The 20,376-nt window shown below is 49.8% G+C and overlaps 1 protein-coding gene across 3 annotated transcripts in view; it reads right to left on the bottom strand.

Annotated features, from left to right (window-relative positions):
* Positions 1 to 639: 639 nt before the first annotated feature.
* Positions 640 to 20,376, bottom strand: part of Csmd2 (CUB and Sushi multiple domains 2) — a 553,245-nt gene continuing 533,508 nt past the window's right edge. For 2 of the 3 annotated variants that reach the window (XM_029539695.1, XM_029539696.1), the window contains 11 exons: positions 19,816 to 19,989; positions 19,447 to 19,520; positions 16,787 to 16,898; positions 16,099 to 16,278; positions 13,607 to 13,672; positions 9,771 to 9,932; positions 7,704 to 7,816; positions 6,087 to 6,174; positions 4,549 to 4,687; positions 4,076 to 4,291; positions 640 to 3,256 (listed from right to left, as the gene is read on the bottom strand). In XM_029539695.1, the coding sequence (XP_029395555.1) occupies positions 4,132 to 4,291; positions 4,549 to 4,687; positions 6,087 to 6,174; positions 7,704 to 7,816; positions 9,771 to 9,932; positions 13,607 to 13,672; positions 16,099 to 16,278; positions 16,787 to 16,898; positions 19,447 to 19,520; positions 19,816 to 19,989 (1,268 nt within the window). In that variant the 3' untranslated portion in view covers positions 640 to 3,256; positions 4,076 to 4,131. The remainder of the gene's footprint in view (positions 3,257 to 4,075; positions 4,292 to 4,548; positions 4,688 to 6,086; positions 6,175 to 7,703; positions 7,817 to 9,770; positions 9,933 to 13,606; positions 13,673 to 16,098; positions 16,279 to 16,786; positions 16,899 to 19,446; positions 19,521 to 19,815; positions 19,990 to 20,376) is intronic. The other variant, XM_021199594.2, reaches the window with a different exon arrangement.

The raw sequence follows: 20,376 nt of genomic DNA, 5'->3' as shown, positions 1-20,376 counted from the left end.
ATGTATAAGTGGGGGTGGGGCGACGTTTTGTTTTCAAACCACAGGTACCTTCTTCCCTTGTGCAGAGGGGGTGGTGAGGCTGGTGTGCTTTGGTCTCTGGCACCATAGGTTAGCTTGCCCCTCTCTCTGTGCCCTTAGATTTATGGAACTCTTGCTTCATCCTGGTGTTTGGGGGTAGTGAGAAATTACCTGCCGGTTTTCTGATAACCCAGGCAGGAGTCTGTCCTGAGCCATCTCCTTTGCAATGGGGCTTGTTTCACCCATGACACCTTCTGACCGTGAACCCTGGCAAACTGAGGGAGGTTCAGAGGCAAGGCTCAGCCCATCCTGCTGGCTCTCAGTGGCTAGAGGGTAAATACCAGACCAAATGGGAAAGCTGGCTTACACTGGGCCACTGAAGAGGGGAAGTTGGACCTAAGTTCAGTGCAGACATGAGGCCAGGAGGCCGAAGGTCACTTGGGGGTGCTTTCCACACAAGATGACAACTTCCTTTAGAGACTGTCCTACCCGGAAGACTCCCCACAGCCTGGGATCCGTGGAGCCTGACCCCCACAGTCAAACCCTATCTCCTCCTCATCAGAGAACATCTGCCCCCAGCCATGAAAGAAGCAGTAAAAATGTAAGAAAACCAATGCAAAAATTTATATTTTATTTGAATTCAAAAAATTTAAAATTGCTTTCAAATTCCGGAAAGTACCATAATGCAGAACCCCAGGGGAAGCCTCATATACAGAGAGAGATAAATTAAATGCATAGACTGCAGACAAGCCGAGAAGGGGGGTAGATTACATATTTACAGCACGGGATGCTTTCTGAAAAACCATATTTATACATTTTATTACATTTACAAAAAAAGGCTCCCACACCATTTACCTACAATAATGAAAAAAAATGTACACCTTTTTTTTTTCTGACTTTTTTGGTACTGTACAAACTTTGTATAATAAAAATATATCTCTGTACAAAAGATTTTTTTTTTTGTTTTTGTTTTNCTTTTTTTTTTTTCCTCGTGGGATGGAGGTGGTAGTTACAGGGATGGTGGGTGAAGGGCTTAATCTGCCTAGCTCTCTACTGAGCCTCTGGGGATGAAGAGAAAGTGCCCAAAGCCAGAGAGAGGGTGACACACAGCAGATGCTGGGTGCCCACCAGCCTTTGCTCCTTGAGTGTCTCCTGGGACCTCCCAAGCACACACAGTGGGGAGGGGAGGAGCGAGGCAGGGCTGGGCTAGCTCTGGGGAGGAGGGGGGAAGGAGCCGGAAAACCTCCTGCATTCACCACCAAGGGCAGAGTGGGCATGAACAAGTTTGTCTAGACTGGTCCTCTCCCACCGGATGCAGGGATGCTGAGTCCCAGAGGGCCAAAGGGTGTGTGGGCAGGAGTGGGCCTGCCCTTGTGGTCTTCGATGCACCTGCTGGAAATGGAGACCCCCCTCACTTCAGCCTGTCCCTCATTGAGATCTTTTAATTGTTCCTGTGAACTGCACGGCTCTCCCCGTCCATCCCCACACACATTCTATTTGTTATTTCAGTATGTCCTACAAGCGTCGGAGACTGCCGTTCACACAGAAGCAGGGGTGTATGCTCATGGGGACCTTCCGTAAGACACGGAAGAAGTGAATCTAAATGTCATTAAGTTGATTTCTAAACTCATGAGCTTCCCGACCACACTCATAAGGAATTCATTAATGACCTAAACACAGTGACATTGTCTAATTCAGTGGTTCTCAACCTTCCTATTGCTGCCGCCCTTTAATATAGTTCCTCACATGGTGGTGACCCCCCCAACATAAAATTATTTTTGTTGCCTTTTCATAACTGTAATTTTGCTACTGTTATGAATTATAATGTAAATATCTGATATGCAGGATGGTCTTAGGTGACCCTTGTGAAAGGGTCACTTAACCCACAAAGGGGTCGTGATCCACAGGTTGAGAAACACTGGCCTAAATGACTCCAAGACACCCGCCAGGAGCTGGAGAGAAGGGGAGTTTTGCTCCGTTCTCTTGATTAAGGAGCTGCCAGGTCCTCTGCTGTGGTTTCGGGCTGGTGGAAGCCAAGGGGCAAGCACCAATTCAGGAGGCTGGGGCACTGGGTGCTTGATCTGGTGCTGCCCAGGCACAGATGGCAGCATCCAGATTAGACACACACATCCTCTTGTTGATACACCCCTCCCTTCCTGCCTTTGGTGCCCATTGTAGACCTGGGTTTTCTGGCAGCAGGTGCGGCAGACGTTAGGGTCAGAGAGATTCATGTTTCCATCTCCGGCGTACTTTGTGGCTCATGCGTCCATCTTCCCTGACCCCTGAATAGAAATAGTGAGTCCTGCTTTGGTGGTGTTTGAAGAATTAGAAATGACATGTACAGAGTCAGGCACGGAGAATAAGTCAGCAAGCGGTGGCTGCCACCTTTTGGGAGGCAGGGCTGGTTTGCTCCTGTCCTCTCCAGGGTGTGCTGTCTGGTCTGTAGAGGTCTTTGTCTCTTATCTCGGCCAGCTGACAGCCAGATGTGATGCCAGGCCCCTGAGCCAGACTCCTGCTGTATCCCCCACTCCACCATGACTTTACCCTTCTTTTCCAAAGATGCCCAGGACGCCAAATGACTTTTTAATTCACTGGGTTTAGAACCCAGTGCCAGTATGGTTAAAAAGCAATTGCATTGATTACCTAATTATATCTGAAGAATGTCCCCCCTTTTCTTCCAGGTAATCCTTGCTATCGATGTGCAAATGGGGCCACCCCTGCAGCCAGGTGGCTTCTGCATGCTAGCTCCCATGAGATGTGACCTTCTTACTCATTCTCTGTGTCCCCACACATGGGGACACGTTGGTTTGAGAGGTAATGATGCCATCATTTCCTCTAGGTTTTTGGGGAACAGTGTCTAGGGCATCTTTCACACACACGCAATACACACCCACACCCACCCATGCACCCACGCACGTGCACACACACGCTTCCCTTTTGTAAGCCTCTGTGGTCTCTTCTGTAGGACACAGTGAAGGAGAGGCTGTGTGTGCTCCTGTGCACACCCATAATTCACTCTGCTGTCTGCATCCATCCGCCTCCCTCTAGCTGCAGCCCCTCTTCCTCTGCTGCCCCACGCAGGGCATCGTGGAGTCCTCTCCAGGGTGACGAGCACAGATGGAGGCAGGGCGGGCAAGGGCCTGAGACCCAGCAGTGGCAGACGTAGGCGGAGGGACAGACGAAGATGGGCACTGGGCGCTGTGCTCAGGGGAGCTCCTTTCCTGCCCCCTGGGGGGAGCTGGGAACCAACAGACCACAGCAGGGAGGTGGAAGAGAGGGAGGAGGGGTGAGGTGGGAGTGGGAACAGGAGTGGAAGGGTGGGGGCGGGGTGGCAAAGAGGCAAAGCCAAGCAGGAGGAAAGAACAGAAGGGCATCAGTTGGTTCTGTCTTTCGCTTTTGGATTTTAGTCTTCTCCAACTGGGGATGGGAATGTGTAGGGAGTGTGCACAGTGGCAGAGCATTTATTACCCACCCACCTCCCCGTGTGTGTGTGTGTGTGTGTGTGTGTGTGCACGCGCACATGTTCGTGCACAAGTGCACACGTGTATGTGTGTGTGCATGCATGTGTGTGCATGTGTGTGTGTGTGTGTCACGTCTGTATGTTTGCATATGCACGGACAACACAAAGTGCAGTGCTCATGCATGCATGCCTGTGTGTGGAGGCCAGATGTTGATTCTGGTACCTTCACACGTCAACTAGTCTGGCCGCCATCTTGCTCCTGACACCTCCTCTCTCTACTTCCCCAACAGGTGGTTTGCCACACCTGCCTGGCTTCTTTTGGGTTGTATCTTTTATTCCCTTGTGGGTCAGCTTTCCTACTGCAGTTCAGATTCTGACCCACTCTTCTTAGATACATGGCCTTGTTCAAGTTTGTTAACGTACACATGCTTAACTTCAGTTTCTCATCTTCAGTAAGGGTCTTAATACTACTGGCCAGCTCTCCATGCCTGTGGTGGTGGTGGGGTGCCCCTGTGTGCAGGAGCAGTGTATACACAGGTCACTATGTCCCCTGCAGAGCCGGTCTGTCTCCCACCCTCTCCAGCCCCCCAATCTCACCGGCTGCTGGCAGCGGGGCACTCGGTGGCGGTGGCAGCTGCAGCCAGGCCTGGGGGCTATACCGCAGTACACACTGTGCTGACTGTGAACTCCGCCTCGTTGCTCATGATGTCTGTGGGCTGGATGTTGCGGTCATACATGGGGTTCTCAAATGTGGCCCGCACGTTTGTGTTCTCGTGGCCAGCATAGCCATTGAATGGGACTTTGGGTCTTCTCCTGAGAATAGGAGACAGTGACCTTGAATTCAAAGATAACACAGGATCCAAAGCAAGAGAGGAGAGGGGTCCTTTCTCCCTTTAGAAAGTTTACATTAATCTGAGTCTGCTGGGTGGGCTGGGCTGGGCTGGGTACTCTCCCTGGCCTCTGCCTTCGGGGTACTAGGTCTGGATACACAGTTGCTCTCCCTGGCCTCTGCTTTCAGGGTACTGGGTCTGGGTCACAGCTAGGCCCCCTGACCTTGGCCTTCCCAGTACCTGTGCTTGTAGAGATAGAGGACAAATCCGGCGATGATGAGGGCGATGAAAGGCACCAGGATGGCGGCGGCCACTGAGCTGCTGTTGGAAGCAAAGTGCCGACCGATGGACTCGGGATCTGACTCCAACAGCTTGAGGTCTGCAAAGTGCCAAAGCATACCACTCAAGTCACAGACTCACCCCGAGGTGATGCTCCCTGCCGGCCACTCGACCCTGCTGCAGAGCGGCAGGTACTGTCACTTGCTCTAGCTCAGCTGGCAGAAGCCTGTGCCCAGACAGCGGCTGCCTGCCTCACGCGCTCTCAGAGAGTTCCCGGGAGGCCCATGCGAATTTGCCTCTGGTCACATTGTGTCCAGAGGACTGTGCCTGGAACACAGCTATCCCTGGGGGTGGGGGTGGGGGTGTCCCAGGGAAGATAGGTAGCAGATGAACCTGACATCATATCTCTGAACACAACCTTCAAAGGATGAAGTTCTTTTGAAGTTTCTACGCTTTTCTTGGCCATCAAAGCCTGTTATTAGATGAAAGCTTTCATCAGGTAGAGCCATGGTATATATGTGTGTGTGTGTATGTGTGTGTGTGTGGGGGGGTATATATGTGTATGTGTGTGTGCGTGTGTGTGTGTGTGTGTGTGTGTGTGTGTCACAGTGAGGTTGGATTGCCATGGCAGGAATGAGTTGGGGTATATGAAGGCTCACCACTCACTCCATTGGCTCCCCATGAAGGGCCACCTAACTGAGGGGCTGGGGACCAACAGGGAACAGAGAATTGGCTATGTTTGCTGGGATCTTCTGACTACTGGACTGAGGGTCCTGGGTCTGTGCCAGGAGGTGTGAGGACCGCCACATGTGGGATCCTCGAGAGCAAAGCTGAGATGGCTGTGTGGAGGGTTAGAGAGGAAGAGGTGCCACAAGTAGATCTGAGCTGACTGAAGAGAGAACTTTCTGGAGGGGAGAGCTGTCGGAGAAGGTAGAGGATGGCCTGGTAGGCAGGGGCCCTGGGAATGGGAGGTCATAGTACGTGGGATACAGAGGTGGCTTTCAGGGACACATGGTTGTCCCCATCTTTCCTTTATTGTTCCTGAGAAGCTAGAACCCTGTCCTATGTGAGTCCAAGCCCCTGGGACAGGACCTGTTTCTGGAGTGATCATGCCCAAGTGTGTGGAGTCCAGTCCTGAGACAGGACAGACAGGAGAAGGTTCCATAGTGTTTGGGTCTTTTGTCTGTGACATAAGGGAATTCCACGCCCTCTGGGGAAATGCTAAGGAAGCCATGACGTTACAGGGATACTTCGGCAACTCCCTGATCCTCTGGGCAGGGGTGATGCCCGTAGTGCCCGATGGCCAGTATGGCAACCCGAGGCTGAGTGCCAGTCTAGCATCTGTTCTTGGAGCTACTGCAGCTTCTGTCTGAGTCTTCAGGTAATACAGACCCAGATGAACTTAAGAAATCCTGCTTCAGGTAGAGACGTTCACCAGTTTCCTTCCTGCACTAGGATACAGCTCCTCCCCCCACCCCCTGGCTCACACTGCTAGTTACCAAGTCTTTGAAAGCCGAACTGCCCAAAGCCTTGGCCCTTGACGGAGCCTTGGTAGACGAAGGTGCCTGCGGAAGACTCTGAGGAAACCTGTAACAGCAGAAATGGGCAGGAGGAGGAGGGAGAAAGTGGGGGAGGGAGATGGGAACAGAGGAGGAAGGAGGGAGGAAGAGAGAGAGAAAGGAGGACAAGGCATGTTAGAACATTCTGGAACTCCTGCCATGCCAGAGCAGAGCTGGCATGTGTGTGTGTGTGTGTGTGTGTGTGTGTGTGTCGGTGGGGGGAGTGTGGGTTTTTTTCTCTTTTCTTTTTCTGGATTTTTGAGGCGGGATCTCAAGTAACCTAGGCGGGTCTTGAACTTCTCTATATTGCCAAAGATGGCCACAAACTGCCGTTCCTCCTGTCTACAACTCCCCAGTGCTGGGAGCTAAAGTATGAGACACGGTCTGTGTCCTTCGGTTCCTGCTGCTCACACTGCGTCATGCTTCAGTTCCCATCTGTGGGATGTCATGTACACCACACTGTGAGGTCCGAGTAACATAGTGAGGTCCTCAGCTCAGTCTTTTCGTAGGCTTTGGGCACATGGAGTCGTAAGAGCAAACCATGATGAACACTGACTTGCGGACTGCCAGCAGAATTGCGAGGGAAGAGATGAGCATTCTGGAGAGTTCCTGGCCGTTCCAGAGGATGTTGGTTTCTGAGGTAGTGGCTGGGACATGACTCATCGGCATCCCCCTACACCTGACCCTCATGATGTTCCAACAGCTGGCCTGTCCTCTTAGCAGCTGGAGTATGCTTTGAAGATGCTGCAGGTATACCCCCCAAAACCCACGCTCCAGCTCCAGGGGTGCCCTTTGTCTAATGTCTTCACACGTTCCCTCAGGTAGATCCTGGTCTGCTGAAGAAGGGACCCCAATGGTTGCCAGCTGCTCCCGGACCCACAGCTTTATCCTTCCCCTCCCTTGGCCTGCACTTCCCACTCCGGGTCCCAGCTTTGAGCTTTGTCTACGTACATCTGCTGATCCTCCTGGCCTGGTTGAACCACTTGTTCCTGTCACTACTGAATCAGTTATTCCTTCTCAGCTTTACCGGTACCGGATCCCCCAAGGGATCCACAGACATCCTGGGTACAGCAGGGAATGAACGATCTGCAGGCTCCAGCCCCTGGAGAAGCCACATGGCTTCTCTTTGTGGGTCTACCAAGCAGAATCTCTCAGCCACAGCACACCACCAGTTAGCCCTGTGTCCTGGAATCCCAAGCCGTGCTGAGCAACCTACAGTCCATATCTCCAGCTTGAACACATATCCCAGGGAGTCACTGGGGATTCACCTTCTCCCAGGCCACACCTGTGGCACCATGAACTTCACTCTCATACTCCCGACCCCTGCTTTCTGTGCTGACTGTGGAGCTCACACATTCCTCTCAGACGTGGTGGCTCTTGACTCTGAGTCTTCAAACCTCTTTGAACCCCGCTTTCCCCAGTCCAGCAGCTGACCAGAATTCCCCAGGTTTCCAGGCAACTTCAGTAGTTTCCACACCCCAATATCCTTTCTCTGCAAGGAGTCTGGGAACAGGGGTGGGGTGCAAGACCTGGTGAAGAGCAATTAGCCTCACTTACATGGCCATCTAACGCCCAGTGGTCATCTTTGAACTTATTCACAAAGCTCTCCACAGGCCCTGTGACCTGGTAGACTTGAAGCAGGAGGCGGAAATCTTCCTTTTTATAGTTTCCTAGAGAAAGAAAGTAGGTTATATTTGAAACTCTACGTACGTTCTCAAAATCCACATCTGTGGGTGTCATGGGCATGACACTCCCGTGTGGACACTGGTGTAAATGTCCCCTGTACACATGTTGGTGCATGTGCTTGTATGTGGTTGAACGTGAATGTGTGCAGGAATGTGAAGATGCACGCTCATAACTGAATAGCTAAAGGCTGTGATTCTGTTTTTATATGTTTGGGCAAAAGTATGATTTTTGTGGGACTGGCGAAATGACTCAGTGAGGCACGGCACCTGTCAGCAGGCTTAATGATGGAGCTCCATTGCTAAGACCTCCTCCCAAAAGCTGCCCACTGATGCCCACACACATGTTGTGTGGCATGTGTACATGCACATAAACAAACACATACATACATACATACATATACACACACATGAATACATACATACAATTTAAAGGTTTTATTTTTGTTTGATTTTGTTTTTAGAGACAGGGTTTCTCTGTGTAGCCCTGGCTGTCCTGGAACTCACTTTGTAGACCAGGCTGTCCTCGAACTCAGAAATCTGCCTGTCTCTGCCTTCTGAGTGCTGGGATTAAAGGCGTGCGCCACCACGCCCGGCTTAAAGGTTTTAAAATGGAATATGATTTTGTGTATTTTGATCTGATCACCAATGTATAGGAACGCTTGTTTACAAGTCTATGAACACAGAACAGCAGACACACGTGGGAGTGTGTGTCTTTTATCAGAACAAATGATTGAATAGGACTGTGTGTATGGGGGATCATGATCACACATGGGCTGTGTGTAAGCAAATTAATTCGTTCAGCAATTCATCTGTCTAGTCAAGAAGACACTTGTTTTCTGATTACACAAAAGTTGAAACCTGAACAAACTTTACAAAGAGATGCTTGAAGATAAAAAGAGATCTCTTCTGGTCTTACTAGTCACCATGGTAACTTACAGTGGTGCCCACAACTACACATGATTTTAAAGTGCCAAGAGAAAGGAAATTGCTGCTGTGAATGCTTTTGTGGAATGCGTTTTCTTTCTTATGAATATAGTTTTTATTACTTTAAAACTTGGAGGTACAATGTATTCTGATGGGTATATTCACTACTAAACTGGCATTTATTTTAAAGTTTCATTTATCATTTTATATGTGTGTGTGTATGTGTGTGTGTGTGTGTGTGTGTGTGCATGCACATATGTGCAGGTGTGTGTGAAGACCAGAAGGAGCTGCCTTTATGTGGGTGCTGAGAACCAAACTTGGGTCTTCCTCAAGAGTAGCCAGTGGTCTTAACCACCACGTCATTTCCCCAGCCCTCAAACTGGTATTTTTTTATCTGGAGACATGATATGATGAAACCACTTACATTTTATTCTGGGGAAATGCTCTGTTTTTTTAGCATTTTATAATATAAATATAATTCTAAAGTGAACATTGTTTATAATCTTAAAAACTTTTCCTGTTTCCATTTCATATGGCAAAATGTCTAAGAATACGATAATTTTCAAGGGTCTTGCTAGGACTTGCCCAGCTTTCCCTGGAACTGTTTAAACTATGGTGGGATTTGTCAATACTGGAGCTGGAGTTTGTGAGAAATCACATTCTGTGTTTGCTTTTTCATTCTGATTATGCTTGAAAAGTATTTTTCTTTAGTTAATTTATTTGTTTTGTTTTATTTGTTTTTTTTTGTAGTTGGTCTCTCTCTCTGTCTCTGTCTCTCTGTCTCTGTCTCTCTCTCTCTGTCTCTCTGTGTCTGTCTCTGTTTCTCTGTCTCTGTCTGTCTCTGTCTGTCTCTCTGTCTCTGTCTCTCTGTCTCTCTGTCTCTGTCTCTCTGTCTCTGTCTCCAGTCTGAGCCCCACCTGACCCTATGATACTGTGACCTGATCCATCCTGGCTGAGGTGTGTGACTGTCACCCTTGAACCTGCCCTGCTCTCAGACACATGGCTGCCTCCTTACCTGCCAAATGCAGTTCTATCCCACTGTGGTCGATCATGGTGGCATTGACCTTGCTGTTGGCTACCTGGAAGCCGGTGACTCTAAGCATGGCTGGCTGCTTCTTCCCCTGGTATTCATAGGCCCCTTTCCACAAGGAGTTCTTGGCAAAAACATCACCTGGAACTGGAGGGATGAAGAATGTGTGCGTTAGACTTTGGATGTTGGGACAGCCAGGGACAGACAACCTGGTGACTGATTATAGATGAAGACTCATGTCTGATGTGGGGGTGATGGTAAGGCACTCTGGTGACTGCGGTCCTCTTGTGTCTTAGAGTACTGGTGGAGGGAACGGAAACTGGCATATAGAAGGGACATCTGTATGCCCACCTTCATTGCAACTACTCGCAGCAGTCAAATTATGATAACTGCAGTGTCTGTGGGTGGATGGATAAAGAAAATGGACTGAACTATGAAATACCATTCACCCCTAAAAAAGGAAAATCCTTTGCTTTGTGATAACATGGATGAACTTGGGGGACATGATGCTACAGGAAATAAGCCAGAGGGAAAAAGGTTATTGAGAGGTGTCACTTACAGACCAAGCTAAGATGTCACACTTTAGGAGCAGGGAGTAGAAAGAAGTGGGATTGGGGGTGTAGACACATGGTCAAAGGGGACAAAGTTCCAGCCAGTCAGGAAGGACATTAGTGATCTACTGCCCAGCGTTTGACTTAGGTTAATAATATACAGTATATTTTAAACATGCTTATAAAGCATATTTAAAATATTCTAAGTGAGGTAATGTGTGTTAATTAGCTTCATGTAGTTATGTTACAACATACATGCAAAGGGTAACTTCATATTGTGCTTCACACACATGTGTCTAAGAATGAAATGTAAATATATTTGCTTATATGTAGATAATAGCTGTTAAGTCAATGATAACTAAGTCAGAAGCACAAAGATTAGGTATAGAGAACGGACAAGGACTTGGGAGACAGATAGAGCTCCCTAGGAAAGAAAATAGAAAAGATAATTATGGATGGGTGGGGGTTTGGAATGAGAGGATCAAGTGGGGAATGAGGAAGGAGATATGGGAAAAGACAGCTAAAGTTAAGTGCCACCTGAGGGGGAGCGTGGAAACCTAAAACAATAGAAACTTTCCAAACTACATACAAATATGAAAGCAATCTAAATGAATTTGCCCAATAATGGGGGAACACAGAGACCCAACTGGCCAACTCATGTCACCAAATGAAGCTTTCAATACCAGAAGTCGTCAACCAAAGGGGTCTCATTGGAATCCTCAGATAACCCAATCTGTTGCCAAGTCTGTAGGTTGCGTTCCACAAACCAATGGCCAAGTATCACTGCTGAAGAGAGCTCCTACACAGCGCGCTGAACACAGAAGAGAGCTCCTACACAGTGCGCTGAACACAGAAGAGAGTCCTACACAGCGCGCTGAACACAGAAGAGAGTCCTACACAGCGCACTGAACACAGAAGAGTCAAGTGGTGCCTACGTAGAACCTTCATCCATGTGTGCTGGCTTCATCAAGTACCAGAGACCAGCTTCCTCACTTGGGACCTGTGGGAACTAAAAGGGGCCTAGGGGAAGGAGGGAGAGGGAGGATAGTCCACTTCCCACCTATGCTCTGGGCAGGTGGATGCGGGAGGGCTGCCAGATGCTTTCCACTCGGCCCTGGGTGGGCATCTAAGCCTCTGATCCACTGGACAGGGGAGGGTGGTGGAGAAGGGGCAGCCCCTGACCTGGGGAACCCCGGGGAAACATCCTGTTGCCCCGGGGTTATGGGAGAGAGGGCTTAGGGAGGAGAGCTTCCCACACAGGCGAGAGTGAGCACAGCAGACTTTGACTGGAGCACAGGAAGGCCTTCCATCGGGAGATTAGAAATGGCTCATTAGGAGAAAGCCTATCCCATCCTCCAAGCGCAATGGGCCTTGATGAGCAGAGACTGTCTATGGTTTCAGAGCTTTATTATAGAAAGGCAGGGAGAAAGAGAGAAGGTAAAAGAGAGAGAGAGGCCGGCCATGGCCAAGAGGAAAGAAAGGGGAAAGGAGAGAGAGAAGAAAGGCTAGAGAATAAGAGGGAGAGAGAGGAAGAGAGAGGAGAGGAGAGAAGACAGAGAGAGGAGTGAAAGTAAGAGAGTGAGGAGGGGCCAAACAGCCCCCTTTAAAGTCTGCTGCTATCTTTTCTGTTGCTAGGTAACTGAGGAGTTTAGCCTGAAGGTCAGAAGCTTAGGACATTGCCTACATGACTAAAAGCCATGCTTCTCTTGTGGGGGGCTGTGGGGGCAGTAACTTCAACAGGAGCCAGGGTCCAGGAGACATGAGATAACTCCTTCCGTCCCATGTAGGTGAATTATCACCACCGGGTCCCAGGGTTCAGCCTCTCAACTGGAGACTAGGCCGTCTGTGTATAGCCCAATGCCCCCCCCCCCGGGGCCTGCAGCTCTATTCTGCTAGTGGGGGCCATTCCACCTGCGCATCAGGGTCACTCTAGGTCTTCAATGCTACAATGGCTAGGTACTCCAATACTTCCAATAGCATACACAGTGTGAGAGTGTAGAAGCTCCCTGCTCCCTGGCAAGTGTGGCTATTAAACCATTCATCTCTGTAGCAGCCTTCTTAGGCAGTGGCTCTCAAACAGGGTGTTACAACCGCTTCGGGGGCTGCATATTAGAGATCCTGCATTTCAGATACCTACATTACATTACCATTTACAACAGTAGCAAAATTACAGTTATGAAGTAGCATTGAAATGATTTTATGGTTGGGGGGTCATCACAACATGAGGAACTGAATCGAGGGGTTGCAGCATTAGGGAAGTTGAGAACCACTGCCTTAAGGCAAGATTTCCCCTCCCTATTTATCCTAACAACAGTATTTAATTGACGTGAAGCTCAATTGTCAATAGACATAGCTGGTCAAGGACTAAAATGACCCCTGAACCCAACCTATAGAACTTAAACATACATGCCGAGGTACACTACCGTTTGGATCTGGAAGGTTCCCCCATTAGTCCACTATAAAGCTTAGTCCCCAGCGTGACACTCTTGGGAGGTGGGAGGTGAGGGGTAGGTAGTGGAAACTTTAGGAAGTGGGGCAGGAGCGTTTAGGTCAGTAGGGCATTCCATTGAAGGGAATTGTGGAGCCCCGGTCACTTTATCTTCCCCTTTGTCTCTCATACAACTGTAAGGTGAGTGGGCTTTCTCCACCATGTGCTCCCACCATGACATTTACCACCCCACCACCAGCCTCAAAGCCAACCAGTCTTGGGTTGGCCACCAGAACTGCGAATTAAAATAAACATTTTGTCTTCCTAATTGAACTGGATACAGTCTTTGTTACAGCAGTGGAAATCATAAGCATGGCAATAAAAGTAGACGGTCCGACAGGACAGCAGGGTTTGCAATCATTTTGCACTGGCCAAGCCACACCTGTGGTTCTGTGTGCAGTTCCGGATGCGACATTCTTAAAGACATTTTGAAGAGGTCCCAGTGACCAGGAAGCTCCTTGAGAAGGATCAGAGTCTCTGGGTTTGGGAGCACACACTGGTGGGGGCTGTGCCAGGAATGGCTGCGCTACCCAGTGACTTCAGAGCTCAGGGCCCCAGTCACTTTTCTGAGGGTCTGGGTTTTCTCTTCTGATGAAGCTTCTCATTAAGGCTCCCTTCCTCCTGATGTTGCCTGTCTTAGGAGCTGGCAGGGAATTGCCTTGGTGTCTGTGGAAGGTCTCCATTCCTTCCCACTGGGCACGGGACCTGTGTGTTTGAAACTGGCTAACTGCATGGCAGAGGCAGCGCCAGTTTCGTGAGCCAGCAATCTGGACTCTGCCTACCTGAGGCCTGGGTAAGCAGAGGCTCCCGGGCTGTGTTGATGGGTCTCCCGCTGGGCCGGACCTCTGCTGGGAAAGGCAAGGGGAAGAAATAGGGTCAGCCTCTGGTTCACATTGTTGAGGGAAACTGATGGTGGCCGCCTGCCTGAAGTTAGGTGAACATGCTCTGAGGTCATGCACTGGACTCATCCTCTCCTACGAGGATAGTGATGTTACACACCCATCTCAGAAAAGCATGGTGCACAGACAAACGAGGGAATCAGACACGTCAGTCACAGTTACTGGAGTATCAGATGGGGCACAGAGGTGTACATGTTTATGCGGTTCTTTGTTACTGTATTAAGTAAGAACAGCAGAATCTGGCATGATCTTGAAATAGTTAAGGACAACTAAAAATAGATTTATCATCTGATCCAGCAATCCTACTCCTGGGTGTATCTCAAAGGAACTGAATCCACCATGCTGGAGATGAGCCTCACGCTTGGGTTCACTGCAGTGTGGTTCACAGTGCCCAACAACCTCTCTGTCCATGGCTTGTTTGAACACACACACACACACACACACACACCACATATACACTATACCATACACCCTTCATACCACAGCTTACACATATCCACACACATGCCACATGTATACCGTACTATATACCACATATTCTCATACCACATACTACACACACATCCCATACCATATACCTCATACCACAACATACACCCCAGACACACAGCCCACATCTCTCTCTCTCTCTCTCTCTCTCTCTCTCTCTCTCTCTCTCTCTCTCACACACACACACACACACACACACAAACACACACACACACACCCCTCACACTGCATATCATACATACACATACCCTCTCTCTCTTTTTCACATACACCATGTACTGGCTAATTTTGTGTCAACTTGACACAGCTGGAGTTATCACAGAGAAAGGAGCTTTAGTTGAGGAAATGCCTACATGAGATCCAGCTGTAAGGTATTTTCTCAATTAGTGATCAAGGGGGGAGGGCCCCTTATGGGTGGTGCCATCTCTGGGCTGGTAGTCTTGGGTTCTATAAGAGAGCAGGCTGAGCAAGCCAGGCGAAGCAAGCCAGTAAAGAACATCCCTCCATGGCTTCTGCATCAGCTCCTGCTTTCTGACCTGCTTGAGTTCCAGTCCTGCGTCCTTTGGTGATCAACAGCAGTATGGAAATGTAAGCCAAATAAACCCTTTCCTCCCCAACTTGCTTCTTGGTCATGATGTTGTGCAGGAATAGAAACCCTGACTAAGACACACCATATACCCGCACATCATATTTCTCACACATATACCTCATACCACATATAACACACACACTGCACCATGTGTCACACACACAACAACCCTATACCCCATACCATCTCTCTTTTTTCTCACACACATAGCCCACACCATATAAACTGCACACATATATCAAATACTACACACACACACACACACACACACACACAAAACTCACAATAAACACACAAACACACACAAACCTCACAATAAGCACACACACACCATACTCACCCCCCAGCACACCATATATCCTCACCACAAACACATACCGTAGCATATACCACACATGACATTCCTGAGGTAGTCCTCCCTGGCTCCTGCCCTCCCCTTCAGTGACCTCCTCCTCATTCCCAGCATTCAGCGCATCTCTTGGCTCCTCAAGGGGTCGTTAGTTCCACCGATCAGGTTGTGATAATCAGCGTCTCTTTCAAGCATTCATTATTTCTAAGTCTTCCACATATGGTGGTGACATGTTAACATGACAACAAATTTTAAAATACCAAGTGTGTCAGGAGAGTAGAGGCTGCAGAAAGCCACACCAGGGTGAATGGACAGAAGGAAATGGTTGACAGAGTCCCCTGCCTGGGCTTCACACACCTGGGAGAGCCAGGTAAGGAAGAGCTTTGCTTCATTATCACCACAGAGAGGCCGGTGCTGTGTAAATGACGTACACAGAGCCATGGTGCTGCTGGCCAGGGCTTTGGGATTTTTCCCTCAGCTCTCGTGCATTTCCCTGACAGCACTTTCTCAAAATATCTTTATTCCCATTTCCCCCTGTCATGGGCCTGGAGACTCTGGCAAGTGACCCCAGGGCACAGATCATGCCTGTAACATGATAATGTGCCTTGTTGTGAACACTTTAGGACAGACCATCACCCCATGCCCAGGACAGGCCTGGCAGAAGTGACAGTAAGGCTCACAGGAGGAGAGGCTAAAGTCAGGCACTCTTCAGGCCTGCTAGGTGGAACTGGGCAGAATGGTGTGTGCTTCCTTAAGCGAAAGGGATGGTGTGTGTTTGCATAAGTGAAGGCAGGCGGTGGGGTCAACATGAACATGTGTGAGCAGTTCTGAAGTGGTCTCCTGCCTCAGCCACACTTCAGTCAGAAGCACGGGTTGACTTCCTCCTGGCCCTGCTCAGTGCCTGCCAACCCCTTCCTCCGTAGCTCCCACCCTAAAGGGCTGGCTCACCCAGGCAGACGGGCGGTTTGCCTGTCCAGCTGCCGTCGGCTTTGCAGGTACGGTGCTCGGAGCCACCCCTGAGGGAGAAGCCCTCCTGGCAGGAGTAGATGAGCGTGTAACCCATGGATGGCAGGTCCAGGGCCCCGACATTGGCGTGTGTGGGCGTCTCTGGTTGTTTGCAGTGGTGGGCTGGGTGATGAGAGCAAAGACAACATTAGGCCTGAGGAGTCTGGGATTTGAAGAGGCAGCAGACACATTTGAGGGGCCTCTCTTCCACCTCCTGTCCCTAGGTAGAACCCTGTTCCTTTCCATCTCTGCCCTTTCATGCCTGACTTCCTCTCCTTCACTTCTTTGCGAGTTCACACTCAAGGTCTTTAGGAATATTTTAGCATGATGGCTTAGCCAGTCACGGGGAACCTCAATCTGCAACCCTAAGCAAATGACTCATGTCTGCAAGGTTTCCGCGACCCTGCCCCTCCATAATTCTTCATTCTCAATGGCTCTCGATTACTGATTCTTTGCTAAGGTCTAGGGAATGGCCTTTAAATTCCAGGAAGGCTTTTGTGTAGAAATATCCGTGATGTCCCAAGAAGGAAAGTACTATAGAGAGCTCAACACTGGTCCTGATGGGAGCACATCCCACCACTCCATCCTGGGCCGGTGGATGAAGGGTGGGGTCAGGTGGGGTGGCACTCACGGACACAGTCAGGTGGGGTTCCACTCCAGGTCAGGTTGGGAAGGCAGGTCCTGGTCGTGGATCCCTGAAGCAGGTAACCTTTTTGACAACGGAATAGCACCGTGCTCCCAACCTGCCACAAGGACAGAAGTGTCCCATGTCACCTTCCACCTAGCAGTGCCTCACTGTCACTCACTTCCCAGGGGAGAACTCCAACTCAAGCTGTTGCCTCTGTTGGCACCATGAAGCTTCTCTCCTGGCTGAGTCCTATCGGTCCTTTGGGACCGACTGAAAGTATGCCTTGTGACCGGATCAGTGCCCTCACCGGGGAGGTCACACTGCTAGGGCGAGCATTTCCTCCTTGAATGGAACACTGAACCCCAGTCTCCCTGAGCATAAAGTGAGGGCGGCTGCTGTGCCAGAATGACACTGGAAATCTGTGACATTGAAATGTGATGGTGGAGTTGAAAGCATTTTTTAAAAATGTGAAGAACTTATGCAAAACTAAATGGTCTTTCTGTGAAACTACCTTCTAAGAACTGGAGACCTTTACGGATGTGGAGAATCTGTGCTTTGGAAAACTCTGTCAGACAGAACGGCTGCCTTCTCTTGTTTGGCTGTGTCCTCATCTCTATCCTCCAAGAGTCACTGGCCTCTTCTGTTTATTTGGCTTGATGGGCAGGTCAGTTTCCCACAATGCAATTCAGACTGTAATGTCTCCCAGTTCCAATGTTCATGAGTCCTAATCCCTCAAAGCCAGATTCAGACTCTTCGTTACACCGGTTTCTTCCACACCCAACCTGTTCTCTCAGCCTTTCTCATTTGGCTCTACACTTTGGGCACATTTCTCTGCCTAGTTGGCTCAATCAAAACCCTCAAGCTAAGGCTGATTCTGCCCTTGTCCCCCAATGCTACCATGGGGGCTCTGGGCTCTAGGGAAGCACAAGGTGAGAACAATGCATCCTGAAGGCTCTGCTCCCCCACAGTGCTGCCCCCTCTTTGCAGCCAGTCATGACAGCAGAGGTTCTTCTCGACTGCATCTTTCATGCTTCTGTTTTGCACCACTGAGGTTTCTGTCCTTGCCTACGCACTTGGCCTCAGGCCCTGCAGGACGCCCATGTGTTTGTCTTTGCAAAAGTATGTATGATGCAATTCGGAGCCACCACACATCTCGGGGGCTGGAATACCGGGCTCAGGTGGCTCATCTGTTTGCTCCCTCCCCGTTCCACTCCTCAGCGCCTCCTTGGTAACTGCTATCTTGAATTTGTGTTTTTAATTTCTTTGCCTTGCAAAAAAAGTTCTATCGTATGTGTTATATGCATGTCGAAATAAGCGAATGTGCTTTTACTGTTTTAATATTCATAGCATCTTTATCCTTCAATGGCATGTTTCTATGGTACCCATGTCATGTAGATCTGGGGTTCATTCATGTTCTCAGCTGTATAATAATCCATTCTGAGAGCACAACATACTTGAGTTGCTTGGTAGTAGGTATAAGAATGTTTCTGGGGTATGTTTCCATGAGCAGAACTTTTGGGCCATGGAGTCTGTGTAACCCTCCCAGGCAGCATCAAGATCCTTTTAGACCGAGCTGAGCTCTCTAGCTCCTCTCTCCTCCTGCAGTACTGCAGCCAGCCCCAGCTGGCCTGCCTCCCTAACCTCACCTCGCCCTGCTCAGCCGTTCCCGGCCTCCGTGCTCCTGTATAGGGGACATTTACTCCGTTAGGAATGGGACCCTGTCCTGAATTGGGTGGGCTTTCTTGTCATGAAGCCCACAGTTCAAATGTCACCTTTAGGAGGGCTCTTCCCTGACTCCCATTCCTGAGGCATTGCCTCAGCCCGTTCACACCCTTCCACGTGACACCACGTGGCGTCCTGTGTTCTTAGAAGTGATCTAGTTTGCTTGGCTGCTGTTGCCAGGCAGGCCCAGGAGAGCAGGGCCCAGCCATTCATCCTATCCCTAGCATCTGGGACAGCTTATGTTTCCTAGGTGAGAACAGGAGAATATGAAAATATATACCACGTACATGTGCATGTACATACATACACACACATGTATGTATATGTATATATATGTGTGTGTGTATGTGTATGTATGAGTACATGTGTGTGTATGTGTACGTATATGTGTATGTACATACACATACCAGTTGACCAGGTCCCAGCCTATCATTCCAGTTAGCTCAGCAGCTATCGTGGGTCCCAGCTCACTGTCCTGACCTGAGCGTACCCTGTCCTCACTTCTTCCTTTGCTCTGCTCAGGGTCACCCAGGCTGCCTCGGGTTCATTCTGAGGCAGATGTGCAAGACCTACCTGCAGATGGGAGACCCTCTGGCTCCTGCCTCACGCCTAGCTGGCTGGCTTCCACTGCCCCAAGGAGCCTGGTCTGTGGCTAGAGTGTGGGTGTCTTGCTTATTTTGGTATTTTGATTTCCACAAACATCCTGTTCCAAGTCTGGGGTTCCTGGGAGCTGTTCCTGGCTCTACCCGCTGCCACGTTCCATGTCAGCCTGGCTGATGGACGCCAGCACCTTCCATTTCTGAAGGATGCTCTGCAGGACATTTCCTTCCTCCCCTTCCGAGATCTCCTTCTCCCCCTGTGCTGCTTCCTCTGGTGCAGCCTCTGGTGCTGACGATGACAGGGAAAGGCAGAAGAGCGGAAGGCTGGCTTGAGCTCATTACCTGGTAACCTTGGGAGCTGTTCTGTATTCCAAACTGTGGCATGCCAGGATCGGCACATGTGGTCAGCGTGGGATCTGGACCAAAACACAGAAACAGATTACAGGGTCACCAGCACATTCACTGCCCACTTCCTTCTGATCTGCAGGCCATGGAAGGGACACAGCTGTCTCCGGAGCTTCCCACTTGTCTCAGAGGGCCACGCAGACATTGCATTCCCTAGTCAATGAGCTCTCGCTGTTCTACACTCCATCCCAAGAAGAGCAGCGAAGGACCCCCGTCTCCACAAGTGAGACCACGAAGACAGGGTCCCATCACTCACTCCTATCACAGCTGCCCAGCAGCCAGGCTGCTGCCCCCAGCCCCTCTCACCTATGCAGCTGGGCTGTGTGCCACTCCATGTCCCGTCTGACTGGCAAAACCTCCGTGGGGAGCCCACCAGCACCAGAGGAGGATGGCAGGAGAAGGACACAGATGACCTGTAGGAGAAACCTCGGTCCTCTCTCCTCCCTCGAGGGGGGACCCCTGGGTCTCCGCAGAACACGGCTGGAAAGATGAGAGACAAATGTTGGTCCAAGATGCTTTCTAGATCCTAGCTTTCTTCACACCCTTCTCTAGCCTTTTCTTTCTTTCTGTTTTATTTTTCTGTTTTCCTCTGGGTTCACTTGAACCCTGGAACCGGGGGCATGCCTGGGTAAGGGCTTTTACTCAGCTAAGAGGACCCGAGTTTTGTTCCCAGAGACCAGGTCAGGTGGTTCACAACCACTGACAACTCCAGCTCCAAGGGGTCCAGAGACCTCTTCTAGTCTCTACAGGTACCAGCTCTTATTCATCTGAGTATGTATGTATGCGTGTGTGCACCAGCGCGTGCGCGCACACAGACACACACACACACACACACACACACACACACACATGCATTTATAAAAACAT

The sequence above is a fragment of the Mus pahari genome, chromosome 6, assembly GCF_900095145.1.
Source record: "Mus pahari chromosome 6, PAHARI_EIJ_v1.1, whole genome shotgun sequence".
NCBI lineage: Eukaryota > Metazoa > Chordata > Mammalia > Rodentia > Muridae > Mus > Mus pahari.
Note: the sequence above shows the minus strand (reverse complement) of the source record. Positions and strands in the feature narration are given on the sequence as shown.